Here is a 27,729-nt window from a genome sequence, read left to right as displayed (position 1 = left end):
GATGAAGGGTTCGGGTCTAACAATTTCGACGAAGCTGGAGATAAAACCAACCCAGCCCGGCATGTGTACTATAACAAGTAGATGGAATCATTTCAACATTTTTGTCAGAACCCAGCCTGACTCTACAGTGAATAGACGGTGTTTAAAGATGGACCACTCTTGGATGATTCTTCCCAATACACATCACTGAAGCCAAAAAAATCATGGATACAAATGCTGCCATCTTGCGCAGTAGTGATCAGCGGATGGAGTTTATTAGATGTGACCTATAGTGCAGCTAGCCAGCAGGGGATGATTGAGAAATTTGGCTTCACTTTTGTGCCAATGGTGCAGCACATACACATGGACCGAGGTAGCATTCAGTTCTAAACTGGTTTTGTCCCTTCCGGTCCAGGTTCAGCTCCTCACTCTGCTGCTGCGTATTCACCCAGAGTGAGACTTGGAGTTGCTACACTACAATTCAACCCAGCGGAGGGAAGGTGCACTCTCAGAACCCAGAACAGTGAAGAGGCACCATATTATATGAAACATACACAGTGGCAGAGCACGTGGTGCGTTCATCGGTGAAATATCAGCCTGTTGGTGTCGCACTGAGCTCAGCGTGCGGCAGCGGAGCCGGCAGCTCTTTGATGGCCGCTCGTGACGGATGCAAATTTTTCTAAAATTTACCCCCCTGATTTGCAACTGGCCGCTTTTGATCTCCGCTGTGTATGAAAGGTAATCGCATAAAGATAACTCTGCCGGCAATCTTTATTAACCCCATGCTGCCAAATTAATTTAAGCGCTGTGAAGTCGCGAAAAGGAGGGGTGTAGCATAGGGAGGGAAAAAATAAATAATCGGAGGGATGACGTTGGGGGTTGGGGGAGAATTAAGCCCCCTTTTTTTTGTCATGGGAAACCACGATATCAGAGATTGACAGGGGAAGTAATTAATTTCTGTGGCATTTAACCCCCTATGCAGACAGCCCTGACCTTCAAAGGTTGGGGTTTGTGTTATAGGGAGTTTGTCATATTGCAACACAGTGCACCAGTCATTACCACACACACACACACACACACACTCACACACAGCCTCCTCCTCCACCGGCTGATTTGTACGAACCCTGACAGGGAAATACCAGCAGTGCACACAGAGATCACACGGTACTAACGTCTGAATGTCAGCACACATTGGTTGGTACGCTGGGTTTTTAGTGAATCACCGTCGTAAGTTATCGTGGCGTAATGCTCACTGCTGAGTGGTCTCCAGATGTGCGGAGCCAGTGGGCGCCGAAACTGTCGAAAGTGCTCCGTAAGCGATGATTGGATTATCGTCCTGTGGTGACAATTTATGGAGATAGTTTTCAGTATACACTAACCACATGTTACATGAGTTACAATATGGACTGCCAATAGGTGGCATCGTGTCTTTTGGTCTTATACGTTCATAACAGTTATTTCATGTTTCATTCAAAAGACATTGCTGCAGAGCCTGATGTTTCTCGGCTCAATGATTCCACACAGTGGACGATGACGTCCTCTCAGCTGTCACTTCTCTGTGGGTTTAATGTACAGTGATGAAAATTCAGACAGTCAGGAAATTAAACTTCTTTCAGATTTAAAAAAAATCTGCTGTGGTCCTTGCCAACCAGTCTTCTATGATGAGAGCTTTTATGGCCACTGGTCATCTCACCACAAACTATTTGGCAGGGTTTGTGCCAAAATTAACCCCAATGTCATCAGGGTTATTCTGGTTTGCGTTTTAGACTTCCCGTTTTTAAGAGAAAACTCATGCTTCAAAGTTTGAATTGGAATTTCCTGAAAATGGGGAAATGCCCGAGTCAGTTTCTGGAACTTTCCCTGCCAGCCCCCTTGTATTTTCCACATTTCATGTTTCAGTTTAATTAGTTTAGGATTATTTGTTCTTGTTCAATATTTGGCATCACAATATCTCACTCTATCTTTTGGCATTTCTTAACAATGAGAATTTGGCAAACTGCTCTCTGGCTGCTGTCTGCCACTGCATTAACTGGGACTGACCAAACATAGATTTCATTCAAATCCACCATCATTCATCATTGCCTGGCAAGTAGATAGAAATACCCACAATTTGTTCAAATTGCAGAGAACATCATTATCTCCTAATTCATGACAGTGTTTTTAAGTAACCGTTATTTAAAAAAGAAAGTCTGTCTATTTCCACTGTGCACTTTATTTTTTCCACTTGAACAAACAAAGCATCTCATAAAACAACATAAAACTGGTTTCTCTCTAACTTTGTTTCCTCGTGCACCTTCTGCCGTTGCAGGACGGTAGATTTGGCAGAGCTAGAGAGAGTATTATGACAGCCGGAGCGCCCATGTGGACAATCAGTTTGAAGGGAAGCTAAGGCTGGCAGTCAGAAGTAATGTTCCTGGGAATGGCAGCACCATTCTGTTTCATCCGACAGGAAAGCCGTTCGTGTTCCAGTTAGATACACATGGATGGACGGAGGTAAGTGGTGTGTGTCTGGCAGGTGGGGGTGGGAATTGTGTGTGTGTGCGTGTGTGTTTATATGTCGGTTTGTTACATTGAATCTGACCTTGTTCTGATACTATACTGCTATTACCACACACAGCCACTCCTCCCCCTCTCCCCCCCGCCGACCCCGACAGGAAAGTCTCCAGATGATGTGGAGTTGGGGCCACAGACGGCAGCAGAGGGATCCTAATGACCCACAATGCAGTTCACTGAGCCAGGGAGCACCCATTAAACCAGGTCGGGGAGAACTGACAGCACCAAACGTCACCCATCACTGTCACCTAGCGTGACATCGAGGTGCACTCACCGTCTGACTTGCATGATGCATCAGCTAGAATGGAGACACTTGTGGGTGCAGAGCATTGACTGAACACACCACACACACACACACACACACACACTCACACACAGATACACACTAACCTCACCACAGGATGTTAAACCTACGACACTGAATTAGGGGTGGACATATAATTGTCCCCTCTCTGTAAATTGTGGCCACTTTATTGGTCCTGATTTAGAAAAATTCCAGATCTTCAGCCGAGACAGACAATAAACAATAGAAGAAGAACTGGAGGAGGAGCAGGATCGCTTTGCCTCTGATGACATAATGTCTGAACGACGAGGAAGTTAATTTTGATGGTAGTAATACCATAGTGATTACAGTGGAAATGATATTAACGATTGAACTGGTCAATTCATTTTCTCCATTCAAACGGACAGACCACTCCACTCTGAATTGACATCACAGTGACGCTCACCACCAGTCTACAAACCAATCACTGTCAGGTAGATGCAGCCCATGTGACAGGTTGTACATATGTCATACAAAAGTCTTTAGTGTGTTCCTTAAATTACAATGTGAAACTTCAATAACCAGATCAAATGTAAGCAATATTACAAAGGCATGAACCTTAGTTCGGATCATGGTCTGGACTGTCTGGTATAAATCTAAAGTTTTTGTGGATTCCCACTAAAGCTAATCTAATATCATCATCTCCTGTTTTTAATTAGTTTCCCCACTGATATGTAGTGAGCACTCTCTATTCACAATCTCGATGACGATTTCAAAAGAGACCAAATATTCCTGAAGGACAGTTCATGATGAAAGGGAAACTCGCTGCCTGAGAGTGAAGCACACAGGCAATTCAACAGAGAGGCCTTTTTTCCCTTCGGTACCATTACATGAAGAATGGCCTTTCCTTTTTAAACCCAAGGACTGTGCTCCGCTACACAAAACAATCCAAAGAGAGTACACTTCTCTGACAAGGGCCGGACAGTTTTCTTGTATTATTGTGGTATAGGCAATTTCTCTTGTATTGTTATGGGACTTGTGAGCAGCGTAGCTCTTGTGAGCTGGACTCGGATGGTCTCCTGGGATTTTGTATTACTGACACAATGGAGGCCTAGGAGTCTACTGCATCATCAAAAAAGACTCAAACCTTTTTAATCTAGTTACAACAGCACGGAAAGACACAAATAACCCAAGGAGCATTTCTAGTGCTCTCAAGTATTGTGCTCAACAGCTTGATCCTTCACTGGCAATTTGTGTATATCACTATAAAGCTACCCGACAGATGAAGACTGGTTTTGCTTGAAATGCCACAAATGTATTTTTTAGGCTAATTTCATTACATTTTAATTACACTTCAATTCAACTACTTTCAGGCTCAGCAATACATCATAATGTCCTAGTATCAGTGCAGTGCAATGCTGTACCTCGTATTCATACTCTTCCGTCCTCTCCACCCCTGCAGTTGTGTTAGACAGGTACTCTGGACATTCATAATACTCGTGCTCCATTGTGTGGATGGAATGACAGCTGGAGAAGAAAAAGAAAATAGATCATTACTGCTTGATCTCTCGTGCATGTTTCCAGTGTGTGAAATACTATATTATACCTTCAACATTAGTGTATATACGCAGGTGAATGCTTTTCTATTGCCAGTAGAGAAGCTTGCTGTTCCACCCCCCCCCCCCCCCCACACGTCACGATCGACGTCACACATGCACTCACAACTGAGGCGCTCTTTCACCTTTCCATATTGCTCTAATCGACAGTGATGGAATCATGACACATGGGTGAATGTGCTAATTTGGCAAGACAAAGCCTGTTCGTGTTTTTGCAGCATTGACAAGACTATAATTATTTGCTTAATGACTGAAAAGTTCCAATTTGAATATGATGTTTTGATGGGGTTCTCAGTCTTCTGCATGTGCATGTATTTCTTCACAATGCTCATGCTATTCTGCAACAGAACTCTGAACAAGCAATGCAGACTTTACCCATTACCACTGTAAAGCCGTGACCTCTGTAAATTGCTGCCATGATAATTGCCTCTTCATAATCATTGGCCAACGCTGGTAGATTTGTAGTGTTATAGGACAAATTGATTTCATTTGCTGCCCGGCAAAGACCTATAAATAGCCACAGAATGGATGTCTCGCCAGAATGCTAGCTCGATCAGCCCATTGGCTTTTAATCGCCCAGCAAAGCTCCCATTAAAGGAAATGGATGTATCACACAGAAGCAATTATTGCTTGCAAGTCTGGCTCCGCAAAATGATATCACAGGGACAAAGCACTTAGCTCTGCTGGAGGTTTCCACACTGTGATACAACTGCTTAATAACTACCATGAAATGAATTGTCCGACCTGCCCATATCATCTCAGTGTGTGCCATTAACACTCAGGTACCTTTCAGAAGATGCAGGAAAGGCTAACACTTTGTGCCGTTGTTGTACAGTTATACAGTGTTTTCCCCTCACCTGTCAGACAAAAGGAAGGGACAGATGTCAGGGACGGGTGGGGTCGCGGGCCGGAGCTTGGCCAGTGCCATGATGTGCTCGAAGGTGATGTCCGTCTGTGTGCAAACGTCGATGACACACACGTCCTGTGGCATGCCGCCGTGGTTGTGTGGGGACGCCCCCCCAACTGTGTTAGGGGTTCGCCGAAGAACCTGGACAACGATGGGGTCTCGCCTGATGGCCTCCGCCACCGCCTGGTCATGGTCGACCTTAGAGAAGTCACGCCCGTTTACCTGAGGACACGGAGAACAAAGAGATTTTGAGATTCCCTGGGCTTCACCAGGACAAAATTTCAGTCAGCACAAGAACAAACTGTCCTCTTCTGTGACAGATTCATGCTCCTTTCAAGAACATCCTTTTTCACATTCACACCTTGGATCCAGTACCTTTACACCAAGTAGCAACCCACTGTGAAATCACCCATCGGTTTGAGAACTGCTGTTTTAGAGCCTTGAGTTTGGCATGACTTAGTTTCTTGAATCCAGAAGTAACCATATTTGGAGGAGATGGGGGTGGGCATAACCAAGAACCTGTGGACACTGCATGCCAACAAATAGCTGCGACCTGCACGCATCGGACGGTAGGACCAGTCAGTCACATGTCTAAATGGGACCACAATTTACAAAATGAACATCATACTGTATTAAAGAAGCCTTGAAACTAAAGACTGAGACTCAGTTTCTCATTGACTTATATAGAAACTCACTGCCATTTGCATCCAGTTAAGTCGCCTCCTGTTGGCCATTCAAAAGAATACAGGCATTTTCACATTGGCTTCACTTCCCATACTTGATTCTAAGCACATTGTTATTCACTGTATAATTTCTCAACTGTTGCTTTACCACCCAGCAAAGCAACTATGAAATAAGTGCTACGTTTTTTTTTACTGCACTTTGGCCGTCATTCTTGATTGAGTGAGCACATAACATATTCCCTGATTTTTTTTTTAAATACACTGTATACTTTCCCTGCACCCGCAGACATTTTTACAGCGAACCACCTTTTCACAAATGTGTTTCAACGACCTCGAGGCTACTTTTTAAATTTACGTACGCCATATAATGAACTCCATTTGCTGCAGGAGCAAAAACTCCGCCAAAAACATGTTTTAATGGGGCTCATTTAATCTCACTCAGTTTTATTCCAATATTCTTTTTCAATTCAGTCTAGTGCAGATGCATTATTTACATTGCAATCTAACCATTAAGCCTATTAGACATAGAATAATAATGGTGATTTAAGCAAATGAGCTTCAAGGTGGGGGAAAGGTAGCAGGAGGTAGACGATGCATGGTGGAAGCATCAGATGTAGCAAACAGCATGCACAAAATGTGTCAGTTTAGAAGGGTTTCGAGAGAATTATTGGAGAATAGGTGTGTCTGAGTTGCAAACTGTCAACGGGAAAACACACTCTTGCACCTGTGTTTACTCACTTTCTAGGACACTGTCGCTTCATTTGACCCAATTCGGGCTCTCTGTGAGCCTGCGCCTGTGCTCAAGTTCATTTTCAGTCTGTCATACTGTGAAATTGATTAATTGCATTGATTTTGGATGTCAAGTGTCAAGATTGTTTGTCAAGGGCTTAAAATGTGGAAGCATCTGCCTAATGTCAGGTTCATTATTGGAAATGAAATAGGACATTGTGACATATGACATGACAACGTGACATATTTTCAATGGCAGCTCGGTTATCTTGTGTTCCCGGTACTGGGTCCTGGACGTCACAATTACGCTGCTAAATGTATTGACATTTTATGAATGACGAGAGGCTTTAAAAACTTTGGTTGCCTATTAGTTCACACCATATACTGCCATCTGCAGCTGTGATGGAAGTTAATGGAGGGTTTCATCAAACCGGTGACCTCTTTTTTTAATGTCTATCCCGTTTGTGCATCTTTTGAAAAAGTGCAGGGCAACTTCCCCGAGTTGTAATGAGGCCCAGATGGAGGCATTAATCTCCAATCAGAGTGAACGCTCTGGAAGGCAGGACGTGATTGTGCATGTACACCTGCCATAGTGTTTACCTGCTGTTGTTCCTCTATTCAATGTGCCTGTTGATGAGCTAACTGGGGGCTGATTAATAGCCAGCAGATGTGACAAAGACTGGGGATAATAGCTCAGAAAGAACTTGTTTCATGTGTGTTTTCTGTGCCTCACACATTTTCTATATTGTGTACTGTACTGAATTTACAAAGTATAATGGATAATCAAACTGCAAATGAGGAGATAAAGAAGAGCTGATAAGTTGGAGAGATAATTAAGCTTGGTCATTGATAAGTGTTCAGAATCATGATACTTTGTCTTTGTGTTGTTTAAATCCCATATTTCTTTGTTAAATTATTTGTTGTGTTTCCCGCCTTAAACCTAAAGTGAGCCTGTAAGACATAATCAAACAACTTCTATTCATTTCATTTAAATTTCCTATTCTCTTCTTAATCTTTGTGACTTTGTTATTTCCTATTATTGTTTACTGTTGCAAAGACTGCTCCTCCAAAGGGATTGCATTTTAATTTACTCCCAGTGTGGGATCTTCCTTTCTATATCTGGAAAAACATGCATAGGAGTACATGCAAGAGCAATATCTGCACTGAGACATGTAGGTGAGCGAATTCCTTCACTATTGAGCGGTAATTCCATTTTTATTACTAGTTCCCTTTCCCATCGCTCAATCCATGTGACCAAGCTGACAGAGAGACAGTAATAACTCATTACATCACATGCTACAACCCACGAAGGCTCCACGAGAACACTAAAAGTAGTCCGATAGTCTGAGGTCACGGTGGTCCGTGGGGACGGTAGTAATGAACCAACAATCTAGCAAAGTCATATACCTCTCAAGTTAAAGGTTACCATTGCCAATAAAAATGGTTCCCAGTAGCCCTAAACCAACGCTGCTTGTCTGTCCAAACACTACTTCCTAAAGGTCAAGGTTCAAAGTGGCATGCTTTACTTTGTGTGTATGTACAAGTTATTGATCTACTGCCTTTTGTGAAAATGTTATTTCTCGTGGTCAGCACTTTGTGTGTCGGTTATCACTCCTTGAGTTGCTTTACCCTGTGTTCTGTCTTTGTGTCAGTTGAGAAGAAAGGGCTAGAGGGCGAACACATTTTGGCTTGTTAAAACCTCTATGAATATAAATTATATATTAAAGTGTAAATTATCTTAAGGCATATTTAATGCACAATGTCAGGGGACCATTCTGTAGCTATAAAATATCTAATTCATAATTTAGCACATTTAAATGACTGATTATAAGGTAGGAAATAAAACCTATTCTTCTCGACCATAGACTGTATTGAAGACTGGACTACCACATCCTCGCAATATCCAGAGATTAATAAATATCCCACATATAAACACTTCTATCAGATTGATCCATGTCCCATCTGTTTACAAGGAGGAGGAAGGATTTATGACCTTTACTGCAGACCAGATGGCGATCAAGATGCTTTTGCTTCACTTTTGTGAATTTTCACATCTTTCTTTTAAATATATCGTCTATGTTCTAGACTCCAGACGTTATTCTGCTGACTAACAATCTAGCTGCCTTTAAGCAGGACTAGTTTAGCTAGTGGTTATGTCATTATTTAGCTTCATCATAATGTATTAAATTAAAATACTAAAGGGTTTGAACAGTGTCATTTAACTGGTTTGTTATGTACTCCTCTACTTTGGAAAAAGTTGATAAATATTTGTTTAGCCAAGGCTATCTCACTAGAGGTAGCTTTCATTACATAGTTCTCTCTCTAGATCTGTTTTCCAGTTACAGCAAATTAAAATTTTCATATTCTCTCAGAAATATATTCATTAAGCGTAACTTTTTTATTTAATTAAACAGTCAAGACATCAACACCACCAACGATACCATATGACTGTTACTATTTGGAGCTCTGAATTACATTATTTACTGTGTCATTGCAGTATTTCTCTGTGATGTGTCATCCTATGCACCAACTTTTTTTGTTGTTTTTTGTCTTCTCTTTGGGTGGGGGGAATTATTTGCCAAACTTATTTAATTAGTTTTATTTCATCTATGTGTGTATTTTTTTTTATTTTGTAATGTAATTTTCTGTAATGTTTAATGTAGAGTGTTCTGTATGCTCTGCGTGTTCTCTTACATTGTGAAAATATTTGGAAAAATAAAATATTCTACAAAAAAAAAAAACAGTCAAGACATCAGATGTTGACCAAATACTTGGGCCGCCTACTGAGTTTTGGCTGGATGGAAGAGCAACGACATCGAACACAACCTCAATTATTACGATTTTGTTCACTTGGACGTTTTGTGTCCAAAACCGTCAAGTGGATTATTGAATATGAATATGTCTTGTCACTTGCTGACATAGCTCTGCACAGACTGTTAATGTCATGCATGGCGAACAACAAGTCTTGGCTACCACCAGCTATTAATGGAACATTTTGCTCCCTGTGATACACCAATTACACACATCACTGACCATGAGGGGTTACAACTGGACCATGGTTTGAAAATGGCTGCTACATGCGTCGGGACAGGGCGGCACAGCATAGAGGAAACCCGATCAGCACCAGTCCCGGGGGCTGCAATACGCTCGGCTCATGTCAACCTTTGAATGTGTCGCAGGGTTTTATCAGTTGAGATGGCTATATGTTGTTTCCACTTTTGAATACAAAGAGTAAGTGATAAGGAAAGCCCAGAGATAAGATCGAGCGTTTGTTTGTATGTGTATTTGTGTGTGTGTGTGTGTGTGTGTGTGTGTGGCTGGTGAATGGATGGGTTTGCTGCTCAGAGATAAGAGCGTGATGGAAACCACTCAACCTCACAGCTAAATCTGACAGATATGGAGTCATTGTGAGCAAATGGAAGTACGCACACACACACATGCACACACACACACCTCAAACATTACATCAGCTCCAAACAGACTTGAAACAGCTCTACAATGCGGTTGTTGCCATTAACCACCTTTGACTGAATAACGCTTGTATCTCCCTCTGAATAGCCTCACAATAGACCACGAAACAATAAGCCACCGAGGAGAGAGAGCCCTCGGTCTATTCAGCGTCGACCCCGTCCAACCCCGAGGAGACACGACTCTCAGCGCCACCGGCAAGCTGTCGTCCACAATTGCCAAGATCGTGATTTCTCTGAACCACAGCTCAATACGAGTGGGATTGTTTTTCACATTCATTGCATATTGTGATGAGTGAGGAAGCGCAGGTGGCGTGCTTCAATAATCTGCCAAATCTCATCTCTCTTCCTCCTTCAGCCGCTTCGAGATGATTCAGGAGGCCAATCTCATGTGGCAAGGGCTTGCTGTCATAAATGTCTCATTTCAATAATAAAAGTCTGTGACACGCAATATCACCCCGGTGCAACCGAGCCAAAGGAGATGATAGTTTCATAAATTTGAGTGGCAGGCTGTGCAACTGGTGGGCCGTGCTCGGTCAGCTGAATCACATTGACCCTTGGCTTGCGTGGGATGAGAATACCACAATGTTGTTGATGCATGTGTGACAAGCAACCAGGGAAAGCTAACAAAACAATGGAGGGGGTTGAAATAAACCTTCTACATTCTAGTTTTCAAAGTCTTGTCTCTCCAAAACATCACATAGTAAATTGGCATTGCCTCCAAGCGAATAGAGGGAAATTACTTAATTAAGTTAGCCACAGTTGCAAATCCGGGAAGCTAGTTTGTGTTTACTTTTGATTTGACAAAGAGACCAGTTTTTGGAGTTAGAATCGTATGATCGGAGGGAGAGAGTTCCAGAGAGTTCCAGAGATTTGGGGAAGCGATGGAAAAAGCTCGTCCCCAAAACACTTAGACCTCGATCTTGGGACAGACAGCAGTCTCTGCTCACATGATCTCATTGTCCTGACTCTGTGGTGGGGGGACAGGAGCTCTGAGACGTAGATTGGAGGGACACCATTTAGCGCCTTGTGCATGAACATCACTTACTGTACAATTACAACATCTGCCATTTCAAAGGAGATAGAACCCACTAGATTGGAGATGTGGCTAAAAGTGGCTTAAAATACACAATATAATTTACTATAATAACATATGATTCATTTTGAGCCAGTGATGATTTGCTGAGCGTGAGAATCATATCTTGAAGACATGTTTTGTTGCTGTTGACAAGAGCAACCATGTATGGTCTAGCAGTGGCCAAGTATCATTGGAGCAGTTGTGGATGAGCACCTTTGCCTGTGGACACCTAAGTACCTGTGCATGCAAGGTAAAGTCTGGAATTGAAATCAGTTTCAGTTAACTGCAAATTATTCTCCTGACTGGGGCCCTCTTATTCAGATTTTATCGGATGTACCTCAGAATGAGAAAAAACCCTGACTCGACTTTAAAATTGGTGGAGATTTCGCACTTTCCTTTGCATTTTTAACCGGGTTTGTTTGTCTTCTCCAATCAGCGACCGTTCAGCGTGCATTGCAACGCTCTGCTGTTTCACATTTCTGCATTGCACCAATTAATCAAAGTGACAAGGTATTTAATGAGAGGCAATTAGAGTGTTAACAAAAAATGCAAATCAGATGGGGAGAGCAAGTGATGCGTGTTTGTGGCGGCTCTGAGTGTGTGTTCACGAGCGTGTGTGTGTGTGTTTGTGATAAGCCATGGCAACGGGTTCAAGGAGATCCTGCTCACTGCGCTTATTCTTACACACATTCCCGTCAGAGTATATTTGCTCGTCTGCACCTGTGATCACATCCGTTTCCAAAAGTTGTAATGAGTGTCCTTCTCAGTTTTTTCCAAAGACACGGGCGCCTGAACTACACCCAAAAACAACCAATTAGTTCTGCGCGAGGAAAACCACACGACAACATGAAATGTGGATTAAATAGCTACTGTCGAGACGGACGTTAAGTAGCCCGCTCAGGTCAATCCCTTCCACATCAAGCTACATCTGTGTGCCGCAGATTACACTGTGTCGCCTTTAGGAATGGCCACTCACAGTTTTTAGCCGTTAGATCTTCACTTCAGAGGCGGCGTTTAAAGTTAATGCTTTTCAAATGATCTTGCGACGCTGACAGAGGCCAGTGCTTCCCACATGTCCCTGCTCAATAATGCCTGCTCAGAGCGACAGGCTGGTGGACTGTCCTTCAACCGGCCGTGTCCCGCAGTCGAGCCCCTCATCATGAAGTGTCTGCGAAGCTGAAGTGTCCTTCAAGAAGATGGACTCTCCTGCTCTGCAGCTGATCATGTGCTGGTGCCTCCCGGGAGGACAGAAACAAAGATGAACTCCTTCCCTTCCAGAAAGCCTGAAGATGATCCCAATATGCAAATATTTGGGTATGTCTGACTGTCCAGCATATTTTGGCTTCATTTGTTTTGAAGAGGGTGGAAGTAGAGGCGTGGTCCATCTTTAGTTCCACAGTATGATGTCAACAGGATCATTTTAGATGATATCTGATATTTTTAACTGTCAACTTTTACCAGTTATCCCATCATTATATATTTATTGTTGTACAGATAACGTTTTTATCACAGTAACTGGTTTCCTAAAGATTTAACTCTTAAAAACTAAATACGAGTCGAGTTCTGATGAAACAGGAACATTTTCTCATCCTACTTTTCATCAATATCAATTTAAATTTTACTATTAATATACTCAACCAGTGTTCATTTTTCATTGTATTTTTCATTGAGCCCTAAGCATTCAATGGCTCATTTAACCCCCCAAGAGAAAATGCAACCCACACTGCTTGACACATTTCCTCATGTTTTCCTCTTCTTTCTTTGTTAAATTAAGATGGGCATCATTGCTGTAAACAAGCCACAGGACTAAATGTTTCCAGTTCTTCTTATATGGCAGCACGAGCCTGAAACGACCCGCGGACTTTTGATCTGATCTTAATCGTCCTTTTCTCTCGCTCGCTCCTCCCTGTGGAATATTGTCTTTGTCTTCCTGTCTTTTCACATTTCGCCTGTCACTGTCACGTTTCATTTCAATATCACCGGGGTTGGAAAAATAAAACAGTAAGCGATTTAGAAAAACAGACACAACGTCACTTTCTGTTCCTACCTGTCTGTTTTGTTGCATGTGTGCGTCTCATTGGTTTTTCTCCCCTCTCGCACTCACATGTCTATCCCCCCCCCACACCACCCTGGCATTATAACACCACCACCTGCCGTACGACACGCAGACATCACAGACTCCTGACTTGTGACTGTCATTCCAAGCAGCCATTTCTGATGTAAGTGGGGGGAAATCAAAAAGGTTATCATCCGTCAGCGCACGCATTGAGCACCGTCTCATTTCCTGCTCTTTGTAGCACTTCTATATGCAAGGCGGGCTTCTTTTCAATTAAGCTTCATGAATACAGATACTTCCTGGTGGTGGAGCCTTGGAATGATACTTGATTTGTCCTGTATTCTGCTTTTGTGGAATCACTAAATGAGCATTTTCGTATTCATAACACATCAGGGCACGTGCTCGACACTTTCAAGGGGAAAAACAACCTCCTACTGTTTTATCAACGAGATAATCAAAACTCAAATTAAAAACACTCGTCCCGGGCTAACAACCCCATGGCAAGTCAAGAGGTGCGTTTCACACCACCTAGCTCAATCCATAATCGTATTCAGCATTGACTAGCCTGGCACGCTGCTTCGTTTTCTCATAAAATGACTAATGCCTCCTTCATGATGAGCTCATACATCATTGGCGGGGGCTAACGTGTCTGTGTTAAACTAATAGGCCCTGTGTCCTCAAGCAGCGGCGGACGGCACAGGTTATGACAAACTGCATCAACAAGACATTCATTACCCTCAACATCCAAGGCGACCGAATCACAATTACCCCCGATCCACGAGTGAGCAACCGGCCCCCCCCCGCCACACTCTGTACCTCCTCACGCCAACGCATGAATTGGCTTTCTTTTGTCACGGTGGGGAGGTGGGGCAACGTTGGGAATTAGCTGAGTTGTTTTTTTTAGAGATGAGATGAGTTGGGGGGGTGCTCCGAAGCTGGGTGATTGCAAAACTTCTTTCCTGTCACTTTCATTTCCATCTTTACATATGAATGAGTTTGTGTGTGTCTAGAAATGAACAAAAGCGTGTCCATTTACATGTTGCCTATATTTGTGTGTGTCCATGCAGATCGTCATCTTGACTAATGTACTTGGCTTGTGCTGGAGCAGGACTCTAACGTTGCACTGTGTCCTCCCCACAGTCATTAGATCGCCATTAATCTCTCATCTGCCATTAAAACCAACAGCCACTGAGCCGGGCGGAACAATAGCGCGGCCCTTCCTCCAGCCCCTCGACACCTAGTAGCAATGCGTTTGAATTAGGCTCTCGGGGGGTCACCGATTACGCCCGCATAATTCATTCAGACGGCCGAGTTCACAAAGAGGTTATGCGTCGCTCCTCGATGTGGGAAAGACCAACAACAAACATTCTCCAGCCGAGCGCGTCAGCTACTCCTTCACTCGTTTCTCATATAAAACAAGACTAGTGATTTCCATTTTTTCCCCCTTTCGCTCAATAAATCCAATCAAAAGACAAAAACAAACAATGCACTGACAGAGAAAAGTACAATTGGCAGACTTGTTGGTTTTAATTTTCAAATACCTTTTTCTTTAAAAAGCATGTTTTCATAAATGGGATTAAACAGCACGGGCAGGTTTAGCTTCTGCTCAGGCTAATGCTCTATCTCGCCATTTCAAAGCAGTGTTTCCCCCTATTTATCTCGACTGATGCAGCCCGCCAAGTTCTTATTAGTCCTGCCACAGTTTTATAATGAACCAAAGAAATGTTTGACACGTCTTACAGTAACAAAAGACATTTATAACTTGGTGTTTTCCTCATGAAGGTTAATTAGACTGGTGAAAAGCAGAATACTCACTTTTTCTTAACCAACTTGGTGAAACCATATTTATAGCGTATAAAAAAAACAGGACAAATGACCTTATTTCCTGCAGGCAGCGTTTCTTAGTAAACATTGAGTTGATTTATGGTTATTTATTTTAGAGGTTGATCTAGCAGCAGCAGGGAATCATATTTAATTCATATTTTGATTTATAAACAAGTGTTGTTGATTAAATACATCAGTGGAAAATTAGCAATACCTCTCTCTGCTTGGAGCAGTTTGTATGCTCATACGGGCGAAACAGAAACAACATGACCAAGTTCACATTCTTTTCTTCAAACTAGGACAAGAACTGAGAGAGAGGAACATTGGGACCAAAAATCATTAAGGAATAAGTCATTCTGCAGTTGTTTCACCATATATCAAGTGTTCATCCTACAAAGAAAACTCGTGCATTCAGAAATGAGGCGTCCCCAGTGGACGCAAGCTTGCTCTGAATTGTTGAAGGCAAAAAACGAATGAGATGCAGGGGCATAATTAGCAAAACATGCTAAAGCCTGGAAAGTGAAAACATTTTGCCGGGGGAGCAGGAAAAATAAAAGATTTATGTGCTGCTTTCTGCATAAAATTAGGTCTTGAGTGTGAACTTTTACTTTTTCCCCCTCCCTCCGCTTCCCTGTTTTTCTCCACCAGACCTTAGCTTTCTTCATTTTAAAGTGATATATGTTTATGTTCACTGGAAGCACCTCCGCCATTAGCATTATTCATAACGGGAGCTTTGTCAGTCTGCCCTTTGGTGGGGAAGAAAAACTACTTCACACTCCGCTAAGTGTGAGCGGGAGAGAGAGGAGCCGTGAAAAATACTTTAATCTTAATACATGGCTGGTTATTTCAGTCAGAGACTCTGTACTGCAATGTAGCCCTCATTCCAGCAGCCTCAGTCCAGAGTGGGTCACTCTTTCAGGAAGCCAAGCTCAAGTCTACAGAGTCACTGGATCATCACGTCCTCCACCAGTGTGGTCAGAAAATAACAAGTGCATTTGGGTGATTTTCAGGCTGTGTCACAGATTTAACTTGTTAAATCAATTTCTCTGCATAAGTCTCAATGAGGAGGCCAGATGAGGACTGTAAAGTACGTTTGTGTCCCAGAAGCAATGGAAGTAGAGTAACATCAGTTTAGGATGACAAACTTGTATTAGGTGGGAAGCTGAGATAATTGGCTGGTGTCAGAAAAGTGTTTGATACCGACACTGAGACCACAGTTTGTGCCCTGTTAAGGAAACATCTAAGGTTAGTTTTCCAGAATAATAGAAAATGCTTTCGACCACGTGATTTGGTTCAACTGTGCTATGATCTTTCACATATGAAAAACACAGCTGGATATTGTCTGGGACAGATGAGTTCACAAGAACAGGAAAATGTCGAAACATCCAGATGAGGGGAGGCGACTGGGTAGAGCAGCAGGAGACCAGACAGATGACGTTTAAACTCCACTGTGGAAAGCTCAGTGATTTTGTTTACACCACATTGACACTGGCGTCAGCCCTTATCACCGAATGCTATCAAATCATGGCGTCTATCCATGGTGACGTCTTCCTCGGTGTCTTCTACGTGCATGAAACCTCTCTTCATCCTGAGATATTCGTGTCCTTCCGGTTTCTGGTCCATCGCATATCTGAATCATCGTCAACACTCGCTTCCTGTGAATTCTCACATGGGTTCAGTCATATTCTGGACAATTTAGCAGGACACTGGCAGAACAAGTGCATGTCTGGAATCAGCTAAAGGAAGTGGGCCTGAGGTGTTTTCAGTTTTAATGTTGTTTCAATCCATGATCTCGCTTGACTTATTAGCTTTTGTGTCTTCATGTTTTCAAACTGTGAAAATAATTTTGTGTATTGCTTATTTGTTATGATCTTACAGGCAATCTGTGATAGCTGTGTCAGATTGGAATACGCTCTAATAGATTTTTTTCTTTTTAATTTTTGGCAAGGCAATTAGATTTATTACTCATGCAGCACACTCTGTTTCTCATTCCAGGCAATTGGGTAGAAAACAAAATCAAGCATTTGCTCATTCGGGTTTGTTAATATCTAATTATGTCTGCATGATTTCTGCTTGAACATTTCTTCATATGAAGTGAGTATTTATCTGTATTGTATAGAAAATGGTCTCCACAGCCTAAGGCTTTTGGAATATGAGAGGAAGAGCAGAAAAAAGAGGCATGCATTTCTTTAATTCATTTTACACACATCTGTAAAATAAAGAAAAACTGAAGTTAGTCACTAATTAGATATTGATTGTTGTTTAGAGGAAAACTGTGTCGTATTGTTTTCCACCAGCTGCCTGTTTTCTGTATTTACATCCATGTGTTCATTCATTCCACCAACAACACTCCAGTACATTTCCTCTTGACTAACAACAACAACAAAGTCCCGTCCACATTGCTCCGGCCACTAGTCCTGAGGGCATTTCCCATATCAACACAACGCTTATGGTTTCAGCCCCACTAAATGTAATCACCCCCCCACTATGCAGATGGTTTAGTGTCATTCTATCTGTAACTGGACTCGACGCCAGGCTCTCAGTCAGCCTAATGACTCCTAACCCAAGTTGGTTAAGTGGGAATTCAACACTGCTTCGCTGCTGTAACGTAATCTCTCTTCAGGCCACCTGGACCCAGGATGCACACCCTTTTGGCTCAGGGCGAACTTGGCAGTGGCACAACAAAAGGCCATTTGCGTTTTTTAAGCATTTAGAAAGAAGTTGAACTGGTGGAAATACAAACATGATTTTTGATCCTTCTAAATGGGAAGGTGTCAAAAAGTTACCACAGAGAAAGACTGGTTAGTTTAACCCCATTGATGATATGTTGCCAAGGCCGAACAGTCACCTTATGAAACCATATTTGAATTCCCTAGATCTGGATTTCTATTTGGATCTGCACCAAATTGCAGACACTCAAAAATATCGCTCCCCTTAATTTTCTTGATGATTGTTTACATCAAAATCTGTGATTTCCCTCAGAACTGAAAATTCCTTGATCCGCCCCCTGATCCTCAACTCCACCAGATTTTAATGAGTTCCTCCTTGGGTCATGCCCCAGCCTACCACAAGCTTCATGGAAACTCAGTTGAGTAGTGTTAGTGCAATCTTGCGAACATATAAACAAACAAATGCAAAAGAAAACAAAACCTTCTGACTGGAGGTGACAAATAACCCATCTCCCTGAAATGATTATACATGATTCTTGGCAGTGTGAAAACGCTGAGGGGAGCTTTTCTTTTTATAGCACAAATGACATTTGGCTTCAGATGAGAATTGCACCTTCGCTGCCAAAGAACGCATCCAAACATGTAACAGAGAATTGTTACCCTAATGTGAAGGGTTTTATGTGACAGAAGTCGTTTCAAAGGGATTTATTTCCTGTGCATATTTCCGTGCATTTGTGTTGCACCATGTTGCATCGAATGCCTGTAACATGCTCCAGATGGTTTGCACCTAACATCTGTCTAACCTGACGAAACACAGCCTGCAGCGCGTGGCCATGAGGTGTATTATTAGGTTATTCTGCCGCACGATTGGCTTCAACCCATATAACACTCATCGACTGGCTGCGGCGCACACACACTGTGACCAGACAAAACTCCTATCTTTCTCTGCCACACATGAATGACAGGCTGCCTCTTTCTGCGTCTTCCACCGCTATCTCTCTCTTCGCAGGGCACCTTCCAAATCTGTGGGACCTCTGCAGGAATAGGGGTTATGCCAAAATGTGTTAATGAACGGGATATACAGACAGTGACAAGCAGCCAGCAAGATGGACAGGGGCAGTGGAACAGAACGGACTTGAGACAATGTCTGGCAACTGCAGTGATGGGAGGAGGGGGGGGGGGGGAGGGGGAGGAGGGTGAGACTTTGTGTTTTTGGAGGGGGCGATCAAAAAAAATCTGGGGAAATTTGGGGATTTAAAAGATACAGGACTCGTTTTTCTCCCTATGGTTCTTTCTTTCTTACCCCCTCTCTTACCTTTTCATTTCACCCTCATCCAACTCCCTCCCCCCCTTTTCCATGTGTCCTGTCTCCTATCATCTTGGCCAGGCCACTTGGCCGATCAGCGAGTATGGTAATCACCTCGAGGCTGATAACAACTGATAAGTCCTCTTGTCGACCACTAAGAGCTTGAATGACATTTTTACACAAGTCGTAAAATAAGAAAAACACGCTGTAAAGGTGATGAATGGATGGACCCTGTGTGATCCCCCCCCCCCCCCCCCCCCGTTACACGAAAGCACACAGTGTGTGCAAATATGCATATCTACATCTTAACACTGCCGTCGAGTTTAGTGTGTGCATCCTTTTCCTTGTTTGGAGGGGGGGGCAGGAGGTTGGGCTGAGGAGTGTCACTCTACCCACAGAGGCTTTCATCCTGGGCTTATCAGAGCCAAAGCAGGGGGGGATTGTTGGCTGCTGGAGCGAAACAGCGACTTTGCAACCCCCCCGACGCTGGACCTGTCGTCCCCTGACTTTGTGATTTGATTCCCCCCCCTTACACACACACACACACACACACACACACACACACACACACACACACACACACACACACACACACACACACACACACACACACACACACACACACACACACACACACACACACACACACACACACACACACACACACACACTCGAGTGGTGTGTATGTATGTTTCCTTACAGCCGAGCAGACAGACACACAAAGAAAGAGACAGAGCGAGACGCATTCGTCAGAACTGACTTTCTTGTCATCTGTAACTCTCTGTGTCACTCTCACCTTCAAATGCTCACAGAGGAACACAGCAACAACTATATCACAATTTTAATATTTCGCAGCATACACACACACACACCACAACAACACTAGGTGCAGTTAACCCGCCATTAACCTGACGCTGAATAATCACCCATTTCCTGTTTACGCCTATTTTGGGTGGTTGACCAGACGACATGCGGTGATGAGGCCATATGCACCTTAAATCATGAGGCATTATCACCATGCTGTGCTCCAACGAGCGACCATAACCATGATGGAAGACACCAGATGATGTGTGTTCAACAGCAGAGTTCATCTCCATAATGCTCCATTAACATTTTTAGGGGGAAACATCATGGACTAAGTTTATTGCTCAGCATCTCTAAGCACCAGGACCTTTTGCACACTGTTAAATAGGGAGAGCTGTACTTTTCATCCTTTTTTTATATAAAAATGTACGTTGTAATAAACCAACAACAGTCATTCAGATCTGCATATAGCTATTGTAAGTGTGCTTGTTTTTATTGCCTCTTTAGGACCTTTTCCAGCATAACCACTGTCACCTTTCCAGTACCAGTAGATGCCATAGGGACCAAAGCCTGGTCCTCGAGGGGGAAAAACATCAATCTGAGGTGCTGCTGAAGGTTAAAGGTAAGATGTGAATTGTAGTAAGGTTAAGGTTAAGCATGAATTGATCGTGGTTAAAGTTAGGTTAGGGTTAAAACACAGTGCTTTGTATTTTTAAAAGCCTATTTTCTGGCTTCTAAATAAATAACCCTATCTATAAGACATACAAGTATTTTTATCTATTATGGTTATTATCTAAAAGGATAAAGTATGTATCTTTAATAAATAACAGTAGTTAAATTGATGTGGATAGTCTGACATAACGATAAGGTTTTTGGTTCAGCTGTCCACAATGAAATGTCAATGCAGTGTCCTAATAATGATAGCTTTGCAAACAAGTGTGTGAGGGAGAAAGAGAGCGAGACTTGTCAAGTGGAATTACACTCACAGGTGAAAAGGTCAAACTCACTGACCCACACACTCGGGAAGAGAACAACTTGTTCGCCTAAAAAATGCGAGGAAAAATGGAAAAGGTCACCTCATTCAATAGTTTCTGCAAAGCTCAAAATCCCATCACAGAGACGGAGGAAAAGAAAAAAAGAGTTCTCATTCGGAGCGGCGTTGTACTTCTCTGATAAACGGGCAGCCGATCCCGGTGACATCACCTCCCTTCATCCCCTGCTGGTCCTCGGCAACGCGATTTACGACCCTAACAAGTAGTTCAGAGAAGATCTGGGAGCTAAAGATTATATTCATCATCATTATCCTCCCCTGAAACCTGCAACTTGTCTTTCATGATCACTCATGGATCACGAAGATGATTTGCTGTTGCAGCATGATAACTCCGGTCAGGTGATTTCCACTTCAGTTTGTCTCTCATCCCCGACCTTCTAAGGCCGATTTAGCCGATAGCTCCAACATATTACACTTCCCTATCTCGATGAAGTCATGGTCCGGACTGAGCGAGGGACATATGGAGGTGACGGCTGTGTGGGTCTGAGTGCAGCGTCCCCCCTCCTGCTCTGTGTGGCACTCTCAGGACACCATAGGTGGTGGCGGGGAGAGGAAGGGGTCTGTCTCGCCCCTTCCATGCTGTCCAACAGGCTGGACATGTGGCACAGCATCTGTCTCCGGAGGCCAAGGCCGCACCAAGGACTGGCCTTGTTGGCCACCACACACACGTATAGACTGAATATAAAGAGGACTATGAGGACGATGCATCTCCACTTCCTCTCACTAGTGAAGCCAACATGTAAAAAACTCCATCATATTTCTCATTTGGAGCCAGAGTCTGCACAGCAAAGATTGAGGTATGCAACTGCGTTAGCGTGGTCCTGTCAATGCACGTGTTTGACCAATCATGGGTGAGTTTCAGCTTTCAAAAATTACGTTTCGCAATTTTTATAGCGTCAAATAACCAAAACACAAGATCACATCTTCTAGAAAATGTTATTTATCATGTACTTTTACTTTTTAGTGTGGCCAATGTCCCACCCCAAACATGGACCTGTGCCCCAGCCAGCCACCAGGTGCTGACCGAGCATTATTCTGCTAGCTTGAGTCTAGCTTTTTTTCTTAATCCACAGAGAACAAACACTTTTAGGGGAACACACAACACACAGGGTAGTAAGTGGCATGACAATTTAACATGGCCACAAGCAAAATGTGATACGTCAGAATTGCCACGGTGTGGATAGAGCCCCGCGGTCACACACATGGGGCGAGTGTTCAGAGATACGCACAAAAAGAAAATCACAAACGGTCTGACGAGTGTCGTAAATCTCCCAGCGGCCGGCGGGCAGCTGGGGTCGGGCGGCCGGCAGCAGCCCTGTCAGAGCAGCAGCAGCTGTGTGAGCTGAGATAGCCGCTGTGATGTAGGAGACACCGCGGCAGGTCCGCAGGCTGAGAGCTGGAATTGGCCTGTGCTACTTTTTCTAAATGTAAGATGAAGAACAGGTCTGTGTTTGGGGCAGGGGGGTGATCATTACCGTGTGACTTCAAAATAGCTGCAATCCATTTTCTAGAAAAATCATTGTTTCATCCTCATAAAACATTTCACATCTTCAACAAGGAAGAATCACCACAAAGACCTGGTCACAGTGGAAATTAATCTGGCCGTGTGGTGAATGCCCACAAGGTTAGTTGGTGAAGTACTGCAGCTGCAAACATGCAACTCACAGAAGCTCCCCATATGTCCCTCCTGGCATTCTGCTCAGTATTGTACATTACTTCATTCAATAACTAGTTTCCTTGGAGATGGACTCTCCAGTAGCCATCACATCTACTCCCTCTGTCTCATAACCACCTGCCAACCGTCTTCTTCTACTTTGACCCTTCCGGCACTCTGTTCCAAAGTCTGTCAGGCTTTGGAACATGGCTCCCTATTAGTATACGGTGAAAATTTTGAGTTCTACAGAGTTAAACCTAATGTGAAACTTTGGGTGACTGTAAGAGCGAATGGTTGTTTGTCTCTATACGTCAACCTGTTCAGGGTGTACCCTGCATATCGCCCAATGTCAGTTGGGGTTTGCTCCAGCCCGCTGCAACTCCCAAAAAGGATAAGCTGAATCGATAAGTGATGGAGTTGATGGTGGATGATTTTGGCTTGTATGTTTTTGAATGCTGGAATTATCATGCCATACGAAACAAGCTTTTTAGACATTTGAACCCGTTATGTTAAGGCGTTTAACGAGTTAACGTTGGGTTCATTTGATCAAGTTTGTCTTTGATCGAAAAGTCTTTTCAGAAACTGTCTTGGAAGAAATAAATCAAAGCAGTAAACCGTTCTCAAATGTTCAGAGCTGATCGACCCGAAACAAAGGAGTGAGCGACACAGAAGTAAGAATACAGCACCAGAGTATCTAGGGATTTCAAATCTCTTCTAAAGCCTCGGCCCATAACCTTTAAGGAGCTTCTCTGCCCTGTATCAGTATCCTTTGGTTTTCCACTGGTTTAATGAGCAGGTGGTTTTCTTATTTTGCAGGAAGGAACACATTTAAATTCAGTCATGTTTTGTGTGTGTATATGTGTAAAAAAGTGAAACGAGAGATGGGGAGAAACAGATTGCTGAGACGGAGAAAGACAGAGGGAGAGCGGCACTAATGAAGGTGACAGAGGGAGGGAGAGAGAGGATGTGAAAACAGAGAAGGAGGAGAAATGAGTCTGGAACGATGAAAGGGGGGGGGGGGAGACGGAGGGATTTTCTAGGAGTCTCTCTGGATTTGCCGAATCCCCTCAGCCTCTGAGTTTCGGGACAAAGTCACAGTGACACACTTACTGCCTGGTGAGCTCACTTTCTTTCTCTCGCTCGCTCTCTTCCTCTGTCTTTTTTTCGCACTGGTAATGAGAACTGTAGGTGTCCGACTGACTGCCACACACACTCACACACACACAACGCGGAGCATTTAACAGTAAGCGGGTGTGCTCGCTCGCACGCGGCTCTCCTGGATGCCTGCCACAGTTCTAGGACACCGACGGTGGGATGGAAACCACAAGGGTCCCCTCTTTTTTTTAAGTTCCAGCCAATTTCCATGTTAACACCATACGTGGGGATACGTTACATCTGCTGTCGTGTCATGCCTAATAAAAACCTGGCTGTGCTATAGCTACACATATTGTAATCCTGCCTTTGTTTTGGTCAGTGTGTTCACTCATCCACCTCAACAGCAACAAAAGGAGCCATGCTCTCCCCTCCCCTCCCAGGGTTCTCATTTAATTGACATGGATAATTTTCTCGCACTCCACCCGGGCACACCACACAGACATCCACTGTATTATCAGAGCGTAATGAGCCCACACTGTGGAAAGCACTCATAAAAGCAGCATCTCACAGGCAAGGATTGTTATAGTCTGTTTCTTACATTGTGAAGAGCCCAACTAAAAAACAAGCAGTTGCTCTCCCCAGGATTATTGCTATTATCAGCTACTACACAACGGACAGTGACCAAATCCCACAGTATGGTCTTTCTGCAGGTTTCAACAAGTTACAGTTAAGACCTTCTATTCCATATCTGTCAAGTACAACAAATATGAAGGAATATCAGAGTCCAAAGTACTTCAACTTCCCAATGACTGAAGATAAGGAGCCAAGTAGAGAGTAACCCTCGAAATGCAACGTTATCTCACAAACTTCAGTCAGACACGATATCCACAGTGATAAATTCTGACTTTGTGGGCTCAGCTATCAGTTTTATTATGGTAAGCTAATATTTATAATCCTTAGGAAAGAACTACAAGTAAAGGAGACCTTACAAACTATGCATCAGGGGCGGATTCATGGGCAGGACCAGGGGGGGCACTGGCCCCATCTGAAATCTGATTGACCCCTGAAGTCCCCCCGTTCCTGTCGCTATCTCGTATATTCCTGGTATGAATGGTTTTGAATGATAGTATATCTTGAAAACTAAAAGGGAGTATTCAGCAGTGCTGCTCAGGCTCATTATGCCGTATCCAGTTTCCCTGCTGTCTGTAACCGTGTAAGATACTAAATGATGAATGAGTCCTCGCTCACTGCCGGTGCTGCTGCTCGCTCAGCGTTCCCACTGCACTGTACTCAACAGCAGCGAGAACCCCGAGCACATGTTTCTCTACAATCAGCTCCACAACACGACCATATGCTGCTGCCGCAAAAACAATGTCTGTGCACTTTGCGTCGCCTCGTTCGTCTCTCAAACTGAAAATTAACGCCTTTTATCTGTTAAAATGCCACAGACAGTTTTCACACATCATTTTCGTCTGTTTATGAAATAATTGTATTTTTCACACATGCTTCCTATCTAATCTACACGTTCTAGCCAAGCCCAGTGCAAGATGACAGGTTATACATTAACAGTGTGTTTTACTACCCATAATGAGAGTATAAGTGCTTGTGGAGAAAATGTAGCAGTTGTCAATCAAAGCCATGCATACCAAAAATACTTATATTTCATTTCAACCCATTTATTTTGGGAATTAAAGCAACCAAAGGTCAATAAGTTGAATTTGAGCAGAGTGGAAATCTATAAAAGCATCAAAATTAGGGTTTTAAGCAACGTGAAAACTCTTAATCGCAGGCCAAGGAGAAGGAAAAAAACAAAACAAGTCCACTTCTGACAAACACCAGAGAGGGAGAGAAACAGCAGAACACATTTGCCGTTTGTTCTTTGAACTGTTTTCGCTCCGAGACAGTGGCAAGCAGAGGAGACATGATGAATCCCCCTCGGAGCCAACGCGGGAAGAACAGCTGAACTTGTCCTCACATCTCCTGCAAGGAGAAATAACTAGCTCCACTCACTTTGATGGAGAGGGAATACACACACACACACAGACACACACACACTCACAGCCTGGCTGCTGGGAAGTAGCTCATTCTTGCACATTTCTCTCATGCATCTCATTTTCCTCCTCTCAACCTTGTCTGCTTTCTTCTGACTCTGCTTCCGATCATTGTGGGGAAATCCACTTGTTTCCAGACAACACATCACTCCTGTCACTATCATCCTCATCTACTCTGCTGTCATTCATTCATCGCAGTGATGATGCTCCCCAACATTCACACCAAACCTCCTCCTTCTTCCTTCTCGTCTCTCTTACCTGTGCAATCTCGTACAGCAGTTTGTAGTGTTCCTCCCGTTTCTGCAAGGTGCACAAATTGCAGCCCATTCTAGTTGTCAGGGAAACGGTGCTGAGTGCCCGATGGAGAGTGTGTGTGTGTGTATCTTTTGCTGCCTGCTATGTGTGTGTGTGAGCTCCCCTTGGGGCAAAAACACTCTCCTCTTCCTCGGCTCCCCCACACCTCTTTCTCATCCGTGTATCCTCAGAGATCCCCTCAGTCGCTCCAGGCACCGCACACATGTGTTGAGTAGAGGTTGTGGGTGTAGTTCCTTCAATGTGTGTGTATGTGTTGGTGGGGTGTGTATCAGTGGCAAGATGAGTAAAAACACCTGGCTTCTCCGTCCCTTACATGCCTACATGCAACTCTTCCCACTATCTTCTTCTATCCTCCACCACCTCCTCTCTCTCTGTGTGAGTCCACACTCACTGCACACACACACACACACTTTTGGCTCATGAAGACACACCTCCTCCCGTGGTAGCCTGTCTACACACGCCTGCTCGTACTCATGGATAGGCAGCATCCTCATTGGCTGTTTAAAAGAGAAGGGGCTTGGAGGGGAGGGAGGAGACTGGTCTTATCTTGAGCGGATTCACTATCTGAGGATCAGTGTGGTTGTGTGCAGCTACAGTGACGGACATGCATGTGTGTATGTGTGTGTGTGTGTGTGTGTGTGTGTGTGTGTGATACATATGTGTTTGAATGCATCAGGGGTGCATTGGTTTTTTTCTGACCCAAATCTCTAAGTTCAATGCAAAAAAAAAAATCAATATGGAAAAACGCTAACTGGATTTAAAATGCCCTCCGCACAGTTAATCAAGTTACTGAAAGGGCTATTTGTCAGCGCACACGTTTGACAACTGGATTTGTCATGGAAATCAATCTCATTTGGGTTCACTCGGATAGCCTTTTGCCCTCCGCACGATGGTCGGAGGAGTGGCGTTTAGCGGCTTCGACCATAGATTTACAGTCGGTAGAGCGATAGTCACCAAACAGATGCTTCCCTCCCTCAAGCAGGCAGTGAGACAAGGGCACCGGACCGGGCTGACACACAGGAAGTAACACAGACAAGTATTGATTGGCTTCAAATTAGCTACCAGCCCAACTGGCCCCTCTCTATGGGGGGGAGGAACGGAGGAGGGGGAGTGGAGGAAAGAGAGAGTGATGGAGAAAGGAGGAGAGAAGTGGGTGGAAGACGCAGGGATGTTGCTAAGATGAATTGATAATTATTTTTATTTGCCACAGCAAATATGATTTGAACCACATAATGTAGCCCAGGGTAGTTTGGTTTTGCTGGTATAATATGGAGAAGTTGTGGATGAACATTTTTCTGATTATGTTTAGATACTAGACCAGTTTATGGTCTTGATTTGATGTTAAAAAGTCAACAAAGCACACAACATTTGCTGATATTTTAACAACAACACTGACAGGAGGTGAGTTGGTGTCCCACTGACTGGACCATGCCATTGCCACAGACTGCAGAAAGTGAAGCCAATGCCTGAAACCTGTACTCTCTCAAATGAACAGCAGAGGGCGACTCCGCGGGTTGGACCAATTATTTTTTTTCTATATAGTGTTAATGGTCTGCATCTCTAGCTCTAAGTCTTTAATACAGCACATTGTTCATTGTGTAAATTATTGTATGGGTAAAATAGAAAATAA

At 43.6% G+C, this 27,729-nt stretch overlaps 1 protein-coding gene across 1 annotated transcript in view; it reads right to left on the bottom strand.

Moving 5' to 3' along the window:
- pdzrn4 (PDZ domain containing ring finger 4) overlaps positions 1–26,111 on the bottom strand; it is a 36,872-nt gene extending 10,761 nt beyond the window's left edge. Inside the window, exons 1-3 of the mRNA XM_061080802.1 lie at positions 26,043–26,111; positions 5,268–5,539; positions 4,219–4,321 (exon numbers count right to left, since the gene is read on the bottom strand). Of these exons, the coding sequence (XP_060936785.1) occupies positions 4,219–4,321; positions 5,268–5,539; positions 26,043–26,111 (444 nt within the window). The remainder of the gene's footprint in view (positions 1–4,218; positions 4,322–5,267; positions 5,540–26,042) is intronic.
- Between the last annotated feature and the right edge of the window lie 1,618 nt (positions 26,112–27,729).

This window comes from Limanda limanda, chromosome 1, assembly GCF_963576545.1.
Source record: "Limanda limanda chromosome 1, fLimLim1.1, whole genome shotgun sequence".
In the NCBI taxonomy this organism is placed as follows: domain Eukaryota; kingdom Metazoa; phylum Chordata; class Actinopteri; order Pleuronectiformes; family Pleuronectidae; genus Limanda; species Limanda limanda.
Note: the sequence above shows the minus strand (reverse complement) of the source record. Positions and strands in the feature narration are given on the sequence as shown.